The sequence below is a fragment of the Sceloporus occidentalis genome, unplaced genomic scaffold (assembly GCF_023333645.1).
Source record: "Sceloporus occidentalis isolate IW3139 unplaced genomic scaffold, rSceOcc1.0.p SCAF_6, whole genome shotgun sequence".
In the NCBI taxonomy this organism is placed as follows: Eukaryota; Metazoa; Chordata; class Lepidosauria; order Squamata; family Phrynosomatidae; genus Sceloporus; species Sceloporus occidentalis.
This window is the reverse complement of record NW_028316986.1, coordinates 156,332-174,041: the sequence shown is the minus strand read 5'-3', so window position 1 is coordinate 174,041 and position 17,710 is coordinate 156,332. Positions and strand designations below refer to the sequence as shown.

The 17,710-nt window shown below is 53.9% G+C and overlaps 2 protein-coding genes across 3 annotated transcripts in view; one reads left to right on the top strand and one right to left on the bottom strand.

Moving 5' to 3' along the window:
* Positions 1-3,155: 3,155 nt before the first annotated feature.
* LOC149310268 (protein phosphatase 1G-like) lies at positions 3,156-10,986 on the bottom strand. Its single transcript, XM_089528613.1, has 10 exons — positions 10,752-10,986; positions 10,523-10,592; positions 10,352-10,437; positions 10,047-10,182; positions 8,773-9,260; positions 8,435-8,596; positions 8,024-8,258; positions 4,609-4,738; positions 4,272-4,374; positions 3,156-3,901 (listed from the first exon to the last, which is right to left on the bottom strand). Exons 1-10 carry the CDS (start codon positions 10,869-10,871, stop codon positions 3,674-3,676), a joined length of 1,758 nt encoding a protein of 585 aa, XP_089384739.1. The 5' UTR covers positions 10,872-10,986; the 3' UTR covers positions 3,156-3,673.
* A 5,489-nt stretch (positions 10,987-16,475) lies between these two features.
* LOC149310267 (nuclear receptor-binding protein-like) overlaps positions 16,476-17,710 on the top strand; it is a 33,053-nt gene continuing 31,818 nt past the window's right edge. The window contains exon 1 of one of the 2 annotated variants that reach the window (XM_089528611.1): positions 16,476-16,849. In XM_089528611.1, the coding sequence (XP_089384737.1) occupies positions 16,535-16,849 (315 nt within the window). In that variant the 5' untranslated portion in view covers positions 16,476-16,534. The remainder of the gene's footprint in view (positions 16,850-17,710) is intronic. The other variant, XM_089528612.1, reaches the window with a different exon arrangement.

Below are 17,710 nucleotides of genomic sequence, written 5' to 3'. Positions count from 1 at the left end.
AAAAGGGGGGTATGGGAAGGGGCCTCTGCCCAGGCCACAGGCCCATAGAGCTTCCTGTTAGAAGGCACCCCTCTTCTCCAAGAAAGAAAACAGTGATGCTCATACTCCAGCTGCATCCATTGCTCCATTGGGTCCTAGTCTCTGGAGCAGCAGAAAACAAGCTTGCTCCCTCCTCAATATGACACCCCTTCAGATATTTAAACGGGGCTCTCAGATCACCCCTTAACCTTCTCTTCCCCAGGCTAAACATCCCCAGCATCTCCCTGAGTCCTTCCTCATAGGGCTTCATGGTTTCCAGACCCTTCACCATTTTAGTTGCCCTCCTTTGGACACATGGCTCCAGTTTCTCAATGTCCTTTTTGAATTGTGGTGCCCAGAACTGGACACAATATTATTCCAGGGGAGGCCTGACCAAAGCAGAATAGAGTGTCACTATGCTTCTCTTGATCTAGACACTATACTTTTATTGATGCAGCCTAAAATTGCATTGGCCTTTTTAGCTGCTGCATCGCACTGTAGACTCATGTTCAACTTGTGATCCACTTGGACTCCCAGATCCCTTTCCCATGTACTTTCATTCAGCCAGGTGTCCCCCATAATCCTATATCTGTGCATTTCATTTTTCATTCCTAAGTGCAGTGCCTTACATTTCTCTGTGTTGAATTTCATTTTGTTAGCTTTGGCCCAGCTTTCTAGTCTATTCAGGTCATTTTGAATTTTGATCCTGTCCTCTGGAGTATTAGCTATTCCTCCTAATTTGGTGTCATCTGCACATTTGATAAGTATGCTCCCAATTCTGTCCTCCAAGTCATTGATAAAGATGTTGAATAGCCATGGGCCCAGGACAGAGCCCCACTGGACACCCCACTGGTCACTTCTCTCCAGGATGAAAAGGAGCCATTGTTGAGCACCCTTTGGGTTCGTCCGGTCAACCAATTACAAATCCATGTAACAGTTACCTTCTCTAGCCCACATTTTACAAGATTCCTTATTGGAACTGTTTGAAATTGTGCCTTCAGTATCTCCCTTTTGAGAAAGTCCCATCCGTCCTAAACTCCCTTCTCTTTTAGTATTTCTGACCATGGAATCCCCCTCAATTCTTCTCTAAGTTTACTGAAATCCGCTCTCCTAAAGTCTAGGATGCGTGTCTGACTCTGCCTGGCTTCTCCTTTCCACTGTATAACAAACTCCAGGAGAACATGGTCACTTCCACCTAAGGATCCCACCACTTGCACCCCATTAACCAAGTCATCCTTGTTGGTTAGGATCAGATCCAAAATAGCTGACCCCCTTGTTGCCTCTTCCACCTTTTGGACCATGAAATTGTCTTCCAGGCAAGTGAGGAATGTGCTAGACCTTGAAGATTTGGCTGAGTTTGACTTCCAGCAAATATCAGGATAGTTGAAGTCGCCCATCACTACTACATCTCTCCTTTCTGAATCTATGGGTCATCTGTCCTAGAAAGGCATCATCCAATTCCTCAGTCTGACTTGGGGGTCTGTAGTAGACTCCCACCGTAACACCCTTGTTGTTTCCCTCCCCTTTGATTCTTATCCAGATGCTCTCCTCCTGGCTTCCATGATTGATGTCCAGGATCTCTTCACTGGTGTAAATATCTCTGACATATAGTGCTATTCCTCCTCCTTTCCTGTTTGGCCTATCTCTCTTAATAAGGTTATACCCCTCTATTTCCACATTCCAATCATGAGACTCATCCCACCAGGTTTCAGTGATGCCTATTATATCATATTTGCTTTGTTGTACTAGGAGTTCGAGTTCATCTTGCTTATTTCCCATGCTCTGTGCATTAGTGTAGAGACATCGCAGACCATGGTTCCCTTTTACTTGCTGCCTGTGCAAGTTTTTTTACCTCCCACTGCTGGGTCCTTGCACTGTTTGCCTTGTTTCCTCTATGTCAGTTTGACTATTTTCGCCATCCCTTTCGCCTTCCTTAATATTGTCTCCCTTCCCCTCGGAACTCAGTTTAAAGCCCTCCTGATCAAGTTCTTGAGACTGTTGGCAAAAACATTACTTCCAACTGGCGTGAGATGCAACCCGTCTGTTGCAAGAAGTCCCTCCTCATGGAACCGCAGCCCATGATCGAAGAATCCAAATCCTTCTCGGCGGCACCATCTGCGAAGCCAGTTGTTCACATCTGCTATTTTCCTCTCCCTTCCTGGACCATGCCCTTCAACTGGCAGAAGAGAGGAGATGACCACCTGGGCATCCCTTCCTTTCAGCTTCCTACCAGGCGCCTCGTAAGGGTATTGGTCAGTAGGCTTGACCAGTCTTGTCAGTCTCTCTGTCACATCACGGATCTTTGCCCCTGGGAGACAACACACCTCTCGAGACTCTTGTCAGGCCTACAAATCACTGCTTCTGTACCCCTCAGCAAGGAGTCCTCCCCGCATGCTTCCTCTGAGGCTTGGCTGAAGCTATTCCCTGCACTAGTCTTCCCAGTGTCCCCTGCACTTTCCCAGAGGTCTGTCGCTGGTGCTCTTCCTTGTATCCCTGAAGAGGGAGAGAGCTTCAATTCGATTCTGTAGCTGCAAGCTTCCAGAACAATCCCTGGTTTCCCTACTTCTGTGCATGCCATTCCTGGGAACTGACCTCTTCCCCAGCAAGGTCCTGTGTGTGTTCTCCATTTAGGACCATCCATTCCGTTCCATCCAGCAAAACCTTTTGCTCCCTAATATGCACTTATCCGGGCTCCCCATTGTTACCAATGACAGTAGTTATAATTTTGAGAAAGTAGTGCTCAGTGTATATATATATATATATATATATATAATACGAATGTTGTCCTGAACGACTGACAAATCTATGAAACAAAACTGAGGAGAATCCTGCCTGTCAAGGTTGGCACAAGGGATAAACCCTGTTGAAATTAATTGGTTCAGCTTTCTTATCTATTGAGGTCATTTTGAATCTCCTGTCCTTTGGGGTATTAGCTGCTCCCCCCAATTTGGTGTCATCTGCAAATTTGATAAGCATGCCCCCATTATTTTGTCTTAGGTAACTGATAAAGATGCTGCATAGCACTGGGCCCAGGAGAGAACCCTGGCAGGTTTTGGTAGCTGAGGGGAAGACCAACAGGCCGAGACCCGGCAAGCTTCCTCTCTCGCCCCCCAAGGAAAGAAAACCCATAGTCACTGTTCCGTTTTTCAGCTTTTAGTTTGAAAAAATCTCAGTTGAAAGTGAACAATACAGAGTGAGGCTTGGCAGCCAAATGTGGGGGGAGAAGGGGGCAGCCAGCCCCCCAAATAAAAATGAGAAGGCCTTAAATAGAGGTGCAGACAAGAGCCGCCCCCATGGAAAACTTCTTCCCACCAACAGAAACATCATGGGCACAGAAATGGCAACAACCACATGGAAACAGTGGGGGGGGGGAGGGAGGGGATCGGGGCCCTGGGGTCTGGCCCTCCCCACCATTCTCACTTTGGAATGGCTTCAGAGAGTGGCGGGGTGCTGCCCTGGTCCCCTCCTCCTCTCCAGGTGACGCAGACAGGCAGACAGACAGACAGACAGACGTGGGGCGCTCCCTAAGGCTAAAAAAAGGCCGGGACCAGGCGTCCTCCAGAGTTCGTCAGCATCGTCGTCGCCACCCTCGCTTAGAAAACAGGAGTCCAGAGAAAGAGCGGGCCACTCTTCCCCGGCCCGCCCGGGGCAGCCGCTAGTCCTGCCGGGCTTTCTTGCTGCAGCTCTCTTCCGTGGGCGAGGGGGCCGGGGAGGCTGTTGCTGGCGCAGCGCTGCTCTCCTCCTCATCCAGTTTCCGCTTGCCGCCTTCCGCGCCCGTTGGGCCCAGGCTGGGACGGGGCTTGAAGGAGATGAGGATGCAGGTCATGTTGTCGCAGCCTGTCCCATCGCCAGAGGTGTCAGGAGCCAGGCAGCGGTCCAGGAGCTAGGGAGGGCAGCCAGAGGAAGGGGCTCAGCAAAGGCGACTGTTGCCCCCTCCTGGATCCCCCCAGAGCAGGAGAAATGGGGTGGGGGAGGGCTGAAAGCAACAGGAACAGCAGCACTTAGCAGTGCTCTCCCACCAGCAGGAAACGGGGGCCTTGCTCCGGGGGGGGGGGGATGTCTCAAGAGGCCTGGAAGGGAAGCAGGATGATGCCCGGCCGATTGTATAAGGGAAAGCTTGGCTGAAGGGAGCTTTAGCTGGCCTTTACTCATGTGCACACTCCCCCCGGCCCCAAGCACTTAGGACAGAGGAATGTGGAAGAAGAGGGGCAGCTGACCCTCAAAGGCTCTGAGCCCTCCTGGCCCCAACTCACCTCTTCCACAATGGATGAAAGCAGCCGAAGTTCTCCATCCTCTCCCTTCTGAGCGATCTTGGACTGGACGAAATCCACCACCTCCTGGCTGCTCATGACGTTCCTTGATTTGTGGGGGGTGGGAGAAGGGGGGGTGGTCACCAAAAGCAGAAAGCACTATCTATGCTGCCAGTGCCATTCCCACACCGCGGCCCCCCAAACTCCAGGTCCTGACATGGCCCCAGGGGGCTATGGGGCAGGGCTAGGAAGTGGCTGATGCTGGCCAGGGGAGGTAGCTCTTCCTACGGCCCCCTTCCTCACCCAACCGCCCTCCCCCCCCAGTCTTCTCTTGGCTTACCAGATGCCATCGCAGGCAATGACCATGAAATCGTGGTCATCATTGATGGTCAGCACCTTGATGTCTGGCAACGCTGAGATCATCTGTTCCTCTGGGGGAAGGTTCTTGTTGCGCTTGTAGAAGTGATCTCCTGGGTGCAGAGGAGAAAGAGTCCATCAGATGTGTCCACATGTGCCCATGACTGAGAAAGGCTGCCCCCATTAAAGGAAGGGCTTTACAGGGAGGGGCACCTGTGCTGGCCAGAGAGACTGAGGCAAGGAGGAGGAGTCCCTGGCTAAGGTGTCTCCAAGACCAATTTGGGCTGCTGGCAGCCACTGTCACCTCAGCCCCTGCCTTCCCCTGCCTTGGCTCCCAAACCAAGGGACAGAAATTCACCCACAGAACGGCTGGGCAGGGCATCTTGCTCTGGAACTGGGCCTTGTCTCAAGCCTTTCCAAGAGCTCTTTTGGTGCTGGACGCTGACTCACCTTCCTGCTGTAAGGTCAGCTTTATTGGTGGTCAGCGGGTGAAGCAGCCAAATAGCGCCCCCCCAGCCCTTTTGCTGATGGGCTCCAACACCCCTCATGGCTAATGGGAGACCTTGACCCCCAAACAAAGCCTATCCTGACTATCTTTGGGCCAACAAGCCACCCATTTCTTGAACCCAGGATCTACAAACAGCCCTTGGCCTGAGCTGTATTCCTCCAAGGAGAAGTGAAGGTTGGCTCTCCAAGGTTTATAGAGTGCAGAAGCAAACAAAGAAAGTTAGAGAAAGTCCCAAAGTGGACTCATCTTCCTCTCGTAGCTGCGAGAATTGTCTAAGCAATGAGCAGCAGAGGAAGAGTCACTTCTTCTGCCAATTTCCAGCCTTGATCTCTTTTTCCCAGCCTCAAAGCATCAAAGAGAATGCAAAAAGTATCCAACTATGTACATTCTTTCACGCCTCTGGAGAGCGGTTGAAGTTTGGCCATGATGCTAAGCAGATACTGAAGGCACAGTTTCAAACAGTTCCACTGAGGAAGAAAAACGGGAGACGTCTCAAGAAACCAGGATGGATGACGAAGGAACTTTCAACCGAGATGAGTTTGAAACGGAAGATGTATAAGAAACGGAAAAAGGGGGAAATCACGAAAAAGGAATTCAAAGAAATAGCAGGCATTTGTAGGGTAAAGTCAGAAAAGCTAAAGCGCAGAATGAACTCAGGATTGCTAGAGAGGTTAAGAAGAACAAAAAGGGCTTTTTTGGATATGTCCGCAGCAAGAGGAAGAAGAAGGAAACGGTAGGTTCACTGCGTGGAGAAGATGGCAAAATGCTAACAGAAGACAGAGAAAAGGCAGAGTTACTCAAGACCTTCTTTGCCTCAGTCTTCTCCGAAAAGGAAAAGGGGCTCAACCTGAAGATAATGGAGCAGAGGACAGAATAGGGGTATTTCAGCACAGAATAAGTAAAGAGATAGTAGAGGAACACCTTGTTAATCTAAATGAATATAAGTCTCCAGGACCAGATGAACTCCATCCAAGGGTATTAAAGGAACTGGCAAATGTAATATCGGAGCCATTGGCAATAATAGTCTTTGAGAGCTCCTGGAGAAGAGGAGAAGTCCCAGCCGACTGGAGGAGGGCAAACGTTGTCCCCATCTTCAAAAAGGGGAAAAAAGAGGATCCCAACAATTATTGTCCAGTTAGTTTGACATCTATACTAGGAAAGATTCTAGAGCAGATCATTAAACAGAGAGTCTATGAACATCTAGAAGGCAATGCCAGCAGCACCAAAAAGTCAACATGGGTTCCAGAGAAAGAAGTCATGCCAGACAAATCTGATCTCCTTCTTTGATAAAATGACCATCTTGTTAGATGAAGGGAATGCTGTGGGTTTCAGTAAGGCCTTTGACAAGGTTTCCCATGATATTCTTGCAAACAAGCTTGTAAAATGTGGGCTAGACAAAGGAACTGTTAAATGGATCTGTAATTGGTTGACCGGCCGAACCCAAAGGGTGCTCAACAATGGCTCTTTTTCATCCTGGAGAGAAGTGACCAGTGGGGTCCCACAGGGCTCTGTCCTGGGCCCAGTGTTATTCAACATCTTTATCAATGACCTGGATGACAGAATTGGGAGCATACTTATCAAATTTGCAGATGACACCAAATTAGGGGGAATAGCTAATACTCCAGAGGACAGGATCAAGATTCAAAATGATCTGAATAGACTAGAAAGCTGGGCCAGAGCTAACAATGAAATTCAACACAGAGAAATGTAAGGTATTGCACTTAGGGCGGAAAAATGAAATGCACAGATATAGGATGGGTGACACCTGGCTGAATGAAAGTACATGGGAAAGGGATCTAGGAGTCCAAGTAGACCACAAGTTGAACATGAGTCAACAGTGTGATGCGGCAGCTAACAAGGCCAATGCGATTTTAGGCTGCATCAATAAAAGTGTATAGTGTCTAGATCAAGGAAGTAATAGTGACACTCTATTCTGCTCTAGTCAGGCCCGACCTAGAATATTGTGTCCAGTTCTGGGCACCACAATTCAAAAAGGACATTGAGAAACTGGAGCGTGTCCAGAGGAGGGAAACTAAAATGGTGAAAGGTCTGGAAACATTGTCCTATGAGGAACGACTCAGGGAGCTGGGGATGTTTAGCCTGGAGAAGAGAAGGTTAAGAGGTGATATGATAGCCCTGTTTAAATACTTGAAGGGATGTCATATTGAGGAGGGAACAAGCTTGTTTTCTGCTGCTCCAGAGAAATGGACCCGGAACAATGGATGCAAGCTCCAGGAAAAGAGATTCTAGCTCAACATTAGGAAGAACCTCATGAGAGTAAGGGCTGTTCGACAGTGGAACACACTCCTTCCTTGCAGTGCAGTGCAGTCTCCTTCCTTGGAGGTCTTTAAACAGAGGCTAGATAATCATCTGTCAGGGATGCTTTGATTTGGATTTCCTGCATGGCAGAAGGGGGTGGGACTGGATGGCCCTTGGGGTCTCTTCCAACTCTACAATTCTATGATTCTATGACTCCAAAACCCATTTACATGCTGACAGAGACGCAGCTCTCCACAGAGAGGATCACAGCATTACAAGAAATCAAGGAGCTATGGTTAAATGGACCCTCCTGCTGCCAGGGAAGTCTACCCAGCGTCCCAGGTGCTGGGTCAAGCTGCCGAGATGGGCGCTGTCCTTTGGCCCCAGGTCTTTGCTGTCCATAGCCAAGGGGGCCAGTGGCAGCATCTCCAGTGCTCCTGAGAGTGGGATCCTGCTCACTTGGCCCCCAACCATTCTTGCCATTCCCTCAAAGTAGCTCACTAACCTTGCAAGTCCCCAGGCCAGGCGAAGGGTGGGGTGACGCAGAGGTGGTGGTGGGAAGATGACTGGAGGGGCACTGCTGAGAGAGCCAAGGAAGGGGGCAGGAAGAGGAGAGACGCGATCTGCTCACCAATGGCCCGGGAGAGGTTGAGGCCCCCGTTCACCCGGCCATCCATGGTCACCTTCCCGCCAGCATTTTTGATCCTGGCTAGCTCCACCTCATCCTCCGGCTTGTGGTCGTAGGACATGTCCACGGCTTTGCCACTCTCTGACACCACGCAGCGAGAGTCCCCAGCATTGGCCACAATCAGCTGCTTGCCTCGGATCAGGGCCACCACGGCTGTTGTGCCACTGTCCGAACCAGGCTGGAGAGGAGGAGGAGGAGGAGGCCATGAGCGCTGCTCCACATAGTCTTGCAGGAGCCTGCAAAAGACCCTCCTGCCCCCCGGCTGATAGACAAGGGAGGGCTGCCAACTGGGGGGAGGGAGAAGGGGGGACCCCATTCCTCTGCCAGCTCCCCCCACCTGCTCCAGGCACCAACCTTCTCCTTTCCATCCATGCCGGGAAGCATCATGTCTTCGTCTTCCTCTTCATCCTCTTCTGCTTCTTCTGTGTCATCCTCTTCCTCGTCTTCATCCTCCTCCTCTTCCTCCTCGTTTTCTGCTTCCTCACTGCTGTAGCCGTCCTCATCCTCACTGCACTCCTAGTCAAAAGGGGGGCCAATGCACCGGAGACGCCTGAGCATGGGGCATCGTCCGCCACCTCACACACCATTAGCCAGGTGTGTGGCCTTGTCTAGTGGTGACAGGGGCAGCCAAAGCCCAGCCCAGCCCAGCCCCACCATGATGACTACTCCTCTGCCCCATTTAAGAAGGGTACCTCGCTTTCATCTTCCTCTTCCTCCTCCTCCTCCTCTTCCTTTTCTTCCGCATCCTCTGACTCATCCTCGCTATCCTCAAAGAACCTGGACTTGGCGGCTCGCTGGGCCTTACTGGCCGAAGAGCAGGATGGCTCAGCTTCTGCCCTGGCAGGAGACCCTCCATCGGTTGTCACCTTCTGTGCCGGGGCACCAGCATCTCCTCCTCCAGCCGCGTCCGGTCCAGGGGGGATGCCGCTGGTGGTGGACGCAGGGCTCCACTTGCCACTGTTTGTCTCTTTCTCCTCCTCCTGCTCTCCACCACGCCTCACAATCTCCTCAGCTTCCGCCTCACCGTTCAGGCTTGGCCCTCGGCTGGCGTCCTCCTGGGCCACCTCTTTGTCTGGTGGGGCCAGCTTGCCCTTGACGCAGTTCTGGCCGTAACGAGTCAGCAGCTCCTCAATGGTCATTGTGGCTTCCTCATGCAGCAAGGCAGCCTCTTCTTTGTCCACTGAATGGCGGGAGATGGAGAAGGGATTGTGGTCAGCATCACAGCCCTGCCCCAGCCTTTCTTTCTGGCTCAGCAGGATGACATCTAGCAAAGCCTCCCCTCACCCACGGCACCCACGTCTCCACAGCCGGAGGCATTAGCATGGCTGACCCACCACAGGGCTGGGGAGGTCCAAATCACCGCTCAGCAGTGAAATTTAGGACAGATTGAGCCAACTGTTGGCCTTGGCCTGATCTTCCACACAGGGCTCCAGTGAGGATAAAGAGCACAGTAGGGAAACCCTTCATGTTGCTTTAGGCCCGCTGAAGGGAAAAGAGGGCTGCAAGTGTCACTTGTAAGAAAGAAAACGTCCATGGGGTCTTGCAAGCCCTACACTTTGACCCTCAGCCCAGAAAGCAAGTCAAGGGGCCATTGCTCCCCATGCCAGGCTGGCCCTGTCTCCTCCAGGGTGGGGACCCTATACCCCCCCCCCCCATGGCACTGTGTCCCTCCATCAGCCCACTGCTGGCCACGATGGATGCATCTTGGGGGAACGGGAACCCGTCAACATCCACAGGCTCCCCCCAGACACAGCATCACAAGACAGCCAGACAGAGACAGGCCAGACTGGCCTCCTGTTGCTTCCTTCTGATCTTGAGGCAAAACACTGACACCAGCCCTGGGCAAAGTGCACCCCTCCCAGCGCGACTGGAATAATTCCCACCATCCCCAGTCAATAAGGAAGGCTGGGAGCCGGAGCTCAGAGGCTGCCCTCCACCTGAGCGCCCCGGCCGCAGCCTGACTGACCGTCGTCTTCGTCGGCCACCTTCTCCTCTTTCTCCTCGCCGTCCTCCCGGGAGCGCTTGGCCATCAGTGCCAGCTCCCTGATCACCTCCTCGGTGGTCAGCTTGGCGTCGATGGCCAGGAAGGCGTCCTCCAGGGCCTGCGGGGGCACAGAGGCTCTCCTCAGCCCTCTAGCGGGGCCAGGCCCTCAGCCCCACAACCCTCCCCTCTTGCGGGAGCGCGTCGGGCGCAAAGGAAGGAGCCGAGTCCAGTTCCAGCCGGGGGCCTTGCAGGGGGCAGCGTGCTTCCGCCTGCCCTCCTGGGCTCACCTTCTGGAGCTTCCCCTCCTTGTAGGCCCTCTGCTCCTTGATGATCTCCGGGAGGTACTTGGCGCAGTACAGGGCCACCTCTTCCCCTGCAAAGAGAAGGCGGAGGAGGGAGGCTGGGAAGGCGGAGGGGGAGCCCCGGGGGCGGGGAGAAGGGGAGGGGCGCCTACCTACCTCCGTGTCCGTCGTAGACGGAGAACATGGCCGTCTCGCCGTCCAGCTCCGGGATGCAGTTGTGGGCGTCCTGCGGGGAGAGAAGGGGGCGAGAGAGCGGGGCTCGGTCAGCGGAGGAGGAGGAGGAGGAAGGGGACCCCTTTGCCCCGAGGGAGAGAGGGAGAGAGGGAGGGAGGGAGGGCATGCCCTGCTCCTGCTGCTCCTGCTGCTGCTCCTCCCGGCAGCCCACCTCCATGGAGACCCGCCATCCCTGCATGGCGCTGTAGCCGAAGTGCAGCGGGCGAGGCCCGTTCCCGGCGCCGTCCCCGGAGCTCTTGCCCGTGCTGGGCTGGGACAGGTACGCGCCCATGGCCGCCGCCGCCGCCGCGAGCCAGGCACCGGGGGAGGCGGGACGACGACTCCCTCGAGGCACCGCGGCAGAGAGACAGCGAGAGCGAGAGCGAGAGCGAGAGAGCGGCCGGACGAGGCTGAGCGGCAGAGAGAGAGAGAGAGAGAGAGAGAGAGAGAGAGAGAGAGAGAGACCGGGGCGGAACCGGAAGCAGGCACCATAGAGTCCCCGCGGGGAGGAACCGGAAGCCCGTCCTGTGCGCGCCGGAAGCAGCGCCTCAGGGCCGCCAGGAGGAGTCACAGCGCGGGTCATAGAGGCGGCGGAGGGAGAGGCCGCTTCCGGCTCCCGGGCCCTGGTTGCCCGGCAACGGCGCCTGCCTCCCTTTGCTCAGAGCTGCCCAGAGAGGCTGAGCCCCCGACGCCTGCGGCCCTCCCTCCCTCGCTCGCTCGCTCGCTCGCCGCAGAGGCCCAGAAGGACACACCGCAGGCCTGGCCCCTTGGAGGCAGAGAGGAGGCCTCGTCTCACACGACACTCAGCCAAGCGGCCTTCGGGCCTCTGATCCTTCAGGCTCCGAAAGGCGGCTGTGGAGGCAGAGGGACAGGCGCAAGGCTGGCTTGGCAACTCTCCCTCCGGAGCTGCAGCTAAGGCTCAGGGGTTGAGCCAGAGGGTACCGCCGCTGTGTGGCCTCGCGTCTTCTGTGTGCAACGAACCACAGGGGATGGATGGGGGGAAGGAGCCCGTCGCCTGTGGGTCTCTCGGGGGCTCTGGCCCAGCTTCCACAGAAGCTCCTTCCCGGCGTTTCAGGCCTCTTCTCCATGGCTTCCTCTTCGGTCTGACTTTTCTGCAAGAGCAAAAGGCCAAACTCTTTCTGTGAGCTTCCAGGGCTGAGCCACTTCCGAAGGCAGGTCCTTTGGAGACGGAGAGATGGGTGCTCTTTGGCCCAGCAGAGCTATCCGACAAGACATTCACAACGCAGTTCCAAAGGCCTTCGTCTTATGTCAGGCCCAGCAGCATTCTTTGCTTCACAAACTCAGAAGCCTTTATGAAGAAAGGGCAGCCCCAGCCTGATGCGTCTCATTGCCTGAACGGCCCAGCAAAGCAGAGGGAAACCACGCCATTCAACGCAGCGGAGAGAGTGGAGAGGCCAAGCGGACGCCGTTCTCCTTGTTCTTCGCCATTCCCTCCCGCACCGCCTCCTTCCTTGATGCTGCAGACAGACTCTCTCCAAAGGGCCTCCTTCCCGGCTGAGCTTGGCGCCTGGGAGGCATTGGCAGTCCTGCAGCAGAGCTTCAAGCATACGGTCACTGCTAAGTGTTCCATTATTGCTAGGACAAAAGCATAGGCAACTCTTGGCACCTTAAGCGCAGTTCCTTGAGCTGTTCCTCACAGGACACACACACAGTAGTTTCAAGACTCCTTGGCATCTTAGTTGCCCCCTCCTCTCAACGCCTCCCAGGTTGCCAACCTCTTTTTGGACTCCAGTGAGACCTGACCAAAGCGGAATGGAAGGGGGACTATTACACTCATCCCTCCATATTTGTCGCTTTGCTATTTGTGGGTTTGATTATTCACAGATATTATGAATATGTTCTCTCTAGGAATATCTAGGTCCTCCAGCACAACTCTGTGGTCACCTTTAACCAAAAGTCATGCTGTGGATATAGGGTTATATCTGCCCCATCTCGGATTCGCCCCTTTTCACTCGCTGCCCCTCACTCCTGGAACCTTCTTCCCCCGCGAGACACAAGGTCCCTGATCACTTCTTTAACCAGCTTCAAAACAGAGTTGAAGACCATCCTGTTCAGAGAAGCCTTCCCAGGCATTGCATAATTGTCACTTGCCAACCCCCCCTCCAGTCCATCTGCCTTGGTCCAGGCCTCGGAGGTAGAGAGGAACTGCTGGACCTCTTACCCTTTCCCTCCACCGCTCCCTTCTTCTCCTTCTGTGTCATGTCTTTTTAGTTTGTAAGCCCAAGGGCAGGGAACCGTCTAATTATAAAGACTGTATGTAACAGTGCTGTGTACATTTACAGCGCTTTATAAATAAAGGTTAATAATAATAATATAGTATCTCTTGATTTCAGTAAGGCCTTTGACAAGGCTCCCCATGACATTCTCGCAAAGAAGCTTATAAAATGCGGGCCAGACAAGGTAACTATTACATGGATTTGTAACTGGTTGACCGGCCGAACGCAAACGGTGCTCAACAATGGCACCTTTTCATCCAGGAGGGAAGTGACCAGTGGGGTGTCCAGTGGGGCTCTGTCCTGGGCCCAGGGCTATTCAACATCTTTAATAATGACTTAGATGACAGAATTGGGGGCATACTTATCAAATCTACAGATGACACCAAATTAGGAGGAATAGCTAATACCCCAGAGGACAGGACCAACATTAAAAATGATCTGAATAGACTAGAAAGCTGGGCCAAAGCTAACAAAATGAAATTCAGCACAGAGAAATGTAAGGTATTGCACTTAGGGTGGAAAAATAAAATGCACAGATATAGGATTATGGGGGACACCTGGCTGAATGAAAGTACATGGGAAAGGGATCTTGGAGTCCAAGTAGACCATAAGTTGAACATGAGTCAACAGTGCGATGTGGCAGCAAACAAGGCCAATGTGATTTTAGGCTGCTTCAATAGAAGCAGAATGTCCAGATCAAGAGAAGTCATAGTGCCACTCTATTCTGCTCTGGTCAGGCCCCACCTGGAATACTGTGTCCAGTTCTGGGCCCCACAATTCAAAAAGGACATTGAGAAACTGGAGCCATGTGTCCAAAAGAGGGTGACTAAAATGGTGAAACCATGAAGCCCTATGAGGAGAGACTAATAATAATAATAATAATAATAATAATAAATTAATTTATAGCCCGCCCAATCGCAAGGATTCCAGGTGGGTTACAGCAATAAAAATATAGAGAATACAATGAAATAAAATACAAAAAATCAATACAATACAATACAATACAATAAAAGAGAGCGGCATGAGTTGCAGAAATTCACTGCTAGACCTGATGGAACGGGGCCTGTCCCCTTCACTCCCTGCCAGGTCTGATGAGGGCCGTTGGGGCCGAGGGAGGGCTCTTCTTCCAGAGGCAAATTTTAATTTAATTCTGCTCATTAATTTAAGAGAAGAATTGGTGGACAGAGTGACGTAAGTCACAGTAAATGCGGGGAGGAACTAGGTAGGGAAGGCCTGCCGGAAGATATCCGTCTGAAGAGCCTTCTTAAAGGCTGTGAGAGTAGAAATGTCACGGATCTCCTTTGGCAGGTCGTTCCGTAGCTTCTGAGCTGCGATGGAAAAGGCCCTCTGGGTGACTGACATTAGCCTAGATTTTATTGGCTGGAGTAGATTCTTCCCCTTCGAGGACCGTAGTGTGCGGGACGGACAATAGGGAAGCAGGTGATCCCTTAAGTATTCTGGGCCCAAGCCATGTAGGGCTTTAAAGGTAATCACCAACACCTTGGACCTTGCCCAGAAACTCATTGGCAGCCAGTGGAGGGATTTCAAAACCGGTGTTATGTGATCGGTACGACGAGTGCCTGTAATTAACCTGGCTGCCATATTTTGTACAAGTTGAAGTTTCTGAACTTGGCACGAGGGTAGCCCCATGTAGAGCGCATTACAGAAGTCCAATCAAGAGGTGACCAGCGCATGTACTACTGTTTCCAGGATGGGCAAGGGGCGAGAGGGCAAGTCGTTTTTCAGACTACTAAGGAGCTTGTCCACGTCCTCAGTACTTACCGACTCAAATTGATCCAGTCTAACAGTAATGGCAGAGGCGTTGGATGCCTCTCTCATTGCTTCTGACTTAAAGTTGGCATCCAAATCAGCTCTTCTCCGAGAGATTTTATCTGTGAAATAATCATTAAAAGCGTCACAGTAAGCTATGGTTGACTCTAATAGAGGGTTCTGGGTGGGAGGCAGCTGTGTTAAACGCCTTACCACCCTGAACAGCTCAGCTGGACGAGATTTCACAGGCGCGATAGATGCAGAGTAGAAAGATTTCTTGGCTGCATCTATCTCCACTTGATAGGACCTAAGAAAAGTCCTATGAAGTATCTTATCAGATATGAGTTGAGATTTCAGCCAACGCTTCTCTAGTCGTTGTCCAACCCGCTTCATTTGTTTAAGTTCTTCTTCGTGGTCTCTGCGAATCATACAAATGGGTTTTACTGCGCCTGCGCAGCGCTGCTCGGAACTTCTAGAATCCCTGGGCAAAGTATACTTTGCAACTTAAAGGCAACTTTTTGCAGTTTTTCCACATTCACGGTGGGGGTCTTGTGCCCCTAACCCTAGCGAATATGGAGGGACAAGCGTATATCCGTTGTCCTGGTGGGGTGCTCCTGGTGAGGTGGCTTTTTCGAAAGATGCATCACACTGTTGACTCTTGTTAGGCCTGAGGCCCACCAAGACCCCTCGCATAGATCTTTTCCCCATGTGATGTTGTCAAGCCGGGTGTGGCTTCACAATGGCTTCAAACTGCATGAAAAGAGATTCCACCTGAAGGTTCGGAAGGACACCAAGAGCTGTTTGATGGAGGGTATTGGTGTCCTTCTTGGGAGGCTGTCCTGGCCAGAGGCCAGATGGAGGGTGCCTTCCTGCATGGCTGAAGTGGTCCCTCCCAACCAAGTCCCAACGCCAGGCCTCTCTGGTTCTGAGGGGTCTCCCTTGGCCCCTTCCGGTGGGGCTGCGGGGGCCGTGGGCCAGGCCAGGCGGCACCCAAGTGGGTCGGAGGGAGGGAGGGAGGGCGGGGGAGAGAACCATGCCCCCCAAACCCCTGCCCTGGCCTTCGCCTGCTTCCCTTGTAGCTGCTTTAAGGGACGGGGAGAGTGGGAGGGAGAGGCCCCCGTTTGAACTTAAACATTTGAATGTTGGTGTTTAAAAACCCATCGCATTCGACCAAATTCTGACTGCAGTCCCATGAAATGTATAAGTAAGCACTGTTATTCGGTGTATTGTATAACATTATGAGGGTATAACTTCTGTCACAGAGCCACTGGCGCCAGGGAGCGACCGTTTGCTGCTATCTATGCTCCCAAAGGCCTGCTCCAGGAGCCTGAGAGGGCGTTAATGTGCTTTTAACTCTCTTTGGAATTAGTATTCCATATTTCAACTGTCTTGTTTTAACGGATGGCGTTGGATCCCATGTGGTGAAAAACGAGGTCTAGACACGAGACCCTTCGGACTACAGTTCCCATCGGCCCTCGCGAGGGCCATGGCCGCCCGCGCAGGCGCACTCTCTCCCCGCAGCTTGCGTCAGCCCCGAGTCCCGCCCCTTCGCTCCGCTGAGGACAGACAGTCCGTCGGCCAATCCGGGGGCGTCCGGCGCGCTCATTGGCCCGGGCTATCCCCGCCCCTGCGTCGCTCCGTTGGCTGCGCGTGAGGTGCCTGTGAATTTGGCGTCCGGCGCCGCCGCCGCCGCTGCCGCGGCTGCTGCTCCAGAGCCCGTGCGAGTGGTGAGCGCCTCTCCGGAGGCCGGGCGGCGGGGCTGGGTAGCGGGGCGGGCGGTCCCCTGGTTGCCATGGCGGCGGCGAGGCTCCTCCCCTCCTCCGTCACTCGGCGCGACGGAGCGGGGCTTCCGCGCAGGTGTTGCGTCACGGCCCCGCCCTCCTCTGCTGACCGGGCCGCGTCTCTCCGTCTCTCTTCCTCTCAGGCTGCCTGAGCCTCCGCTGCGACGATGTCGGAAGGAGAGGCCCCGCAGGCGCCCGGAGGAGGAGGAGGAGGAAGCGGCAGCGGGGGCAGCGGGAGCCACTCGGGGGCCGGAGGCGCGGGCGCAGCGGAGGCCAAGGCCGAGAGCCCCGCCGCCTCCGCAGCGCCCGGCCTGAGCGCGCTCTCGCCCCAGATGGCCGCCTCGGCTCAGGCTCCGGCTCCGGCTCCGGAGGAAGAAGAGGAGGAAGAAGAGGAGGAGGAGGAGGAGGAGGAGGAGAGCGAGGACGAGTCGGAGATCCTGGAGGAGTCCCCCTGCGGACGGTGGCAGAAGCGGCGGGAGGAGGTGGGTGGCTCTCTGGCCGAGCGGAAGGGGAACCAGGCCTGGCTCCTCATTGCCCCAAAGGGGCCTCCTCCGCTGCCCTTGCGGCCTTTCAGAGCAGCCCTCCTGCTCCAAGGGCCCCTTTCTCTGGATGGCCGGCTTCCAGGAGCTCTTGAGCCCTGGCCGGGTGGCCCTTGTGGCCCCTTCCAAAGCACAGCTTCTGCAAGGCTGGAGAGCAGCCGCCTGAGCCCAGAGCCTGAGCTTCCTGTTTCCGGTCCAAGGCCTGGTTGCCAGCGCTGCTGCTCTCACAGCAGTTGCTGGAAGAGTGATGTGGCAACAGTCAGGCTTCTTTCCTGGAGGAGGGACTAGCTTTATGCCGACAGCAATCAAGAGGAAGGAGCTTAACATTCATGCTGCCAGCAAAGCTTTAGCCAAGCGATGGTCAGGAGGCAAGGATCGGCCTCAGGGGCCCCGCAGGGCCTGGCTCACCGCTTGCGCAAAGACCTGCCTTCTGACCATCGTCTGGCAACTCCATTTGGTTCCAGCAGTGGCTAGAGACGCCTGGAGGAGCTTTCAGGGTTAACTGCATGTCTTGGCTTCTTTGGGGAAGAAGTGGGCCGGTTCGCAAGCAGCCCATTCTCTGAGCTTATATGGGGTCAATCGGCCTCGATGCTGTTTCCGTTTCGGGTGTCCTGGCAAGAAGTGTTTGCAAGCACCGCAGGTCTGCATTCCCTCAACGGCTCACTCTGTCACCAGCCAGAGTCCTTTTGGAAAGGGAGGTAGAGCAGCAGCAGGTCTCTCCATGAATTTGTGTTTCCTTTGTCCGCTTATACGCGGCTGAAGGGTGGCTTTTGTGGGGTGGGTGCAGAGGGGTAGCCATGGTCC

Coding starts and splice junctions, on each gene's coding strand:
- LOC149310268 (XM_089528613.1), bottom strand. CDS start 10,871: ATGGGCGCGTACCTGTCCCAGCCCAGCACGGGCAAGAGCTCCGGGGAC. Junction 8,597..8,772: donor AAGAGGAAGATGAAAGCGAG/GTACCCTTCTTA, acceptor CCTTTTGACTAG/GAGTGCAGTGAGGATGAGGA. Junction 3,902..4,271: donor TTTCATCCATTGTGGAAGAG/GTGAGTTGGGGC, acceptor TGCCCTCCCTAG/CTCCTGGACCGCTGCCTGGC.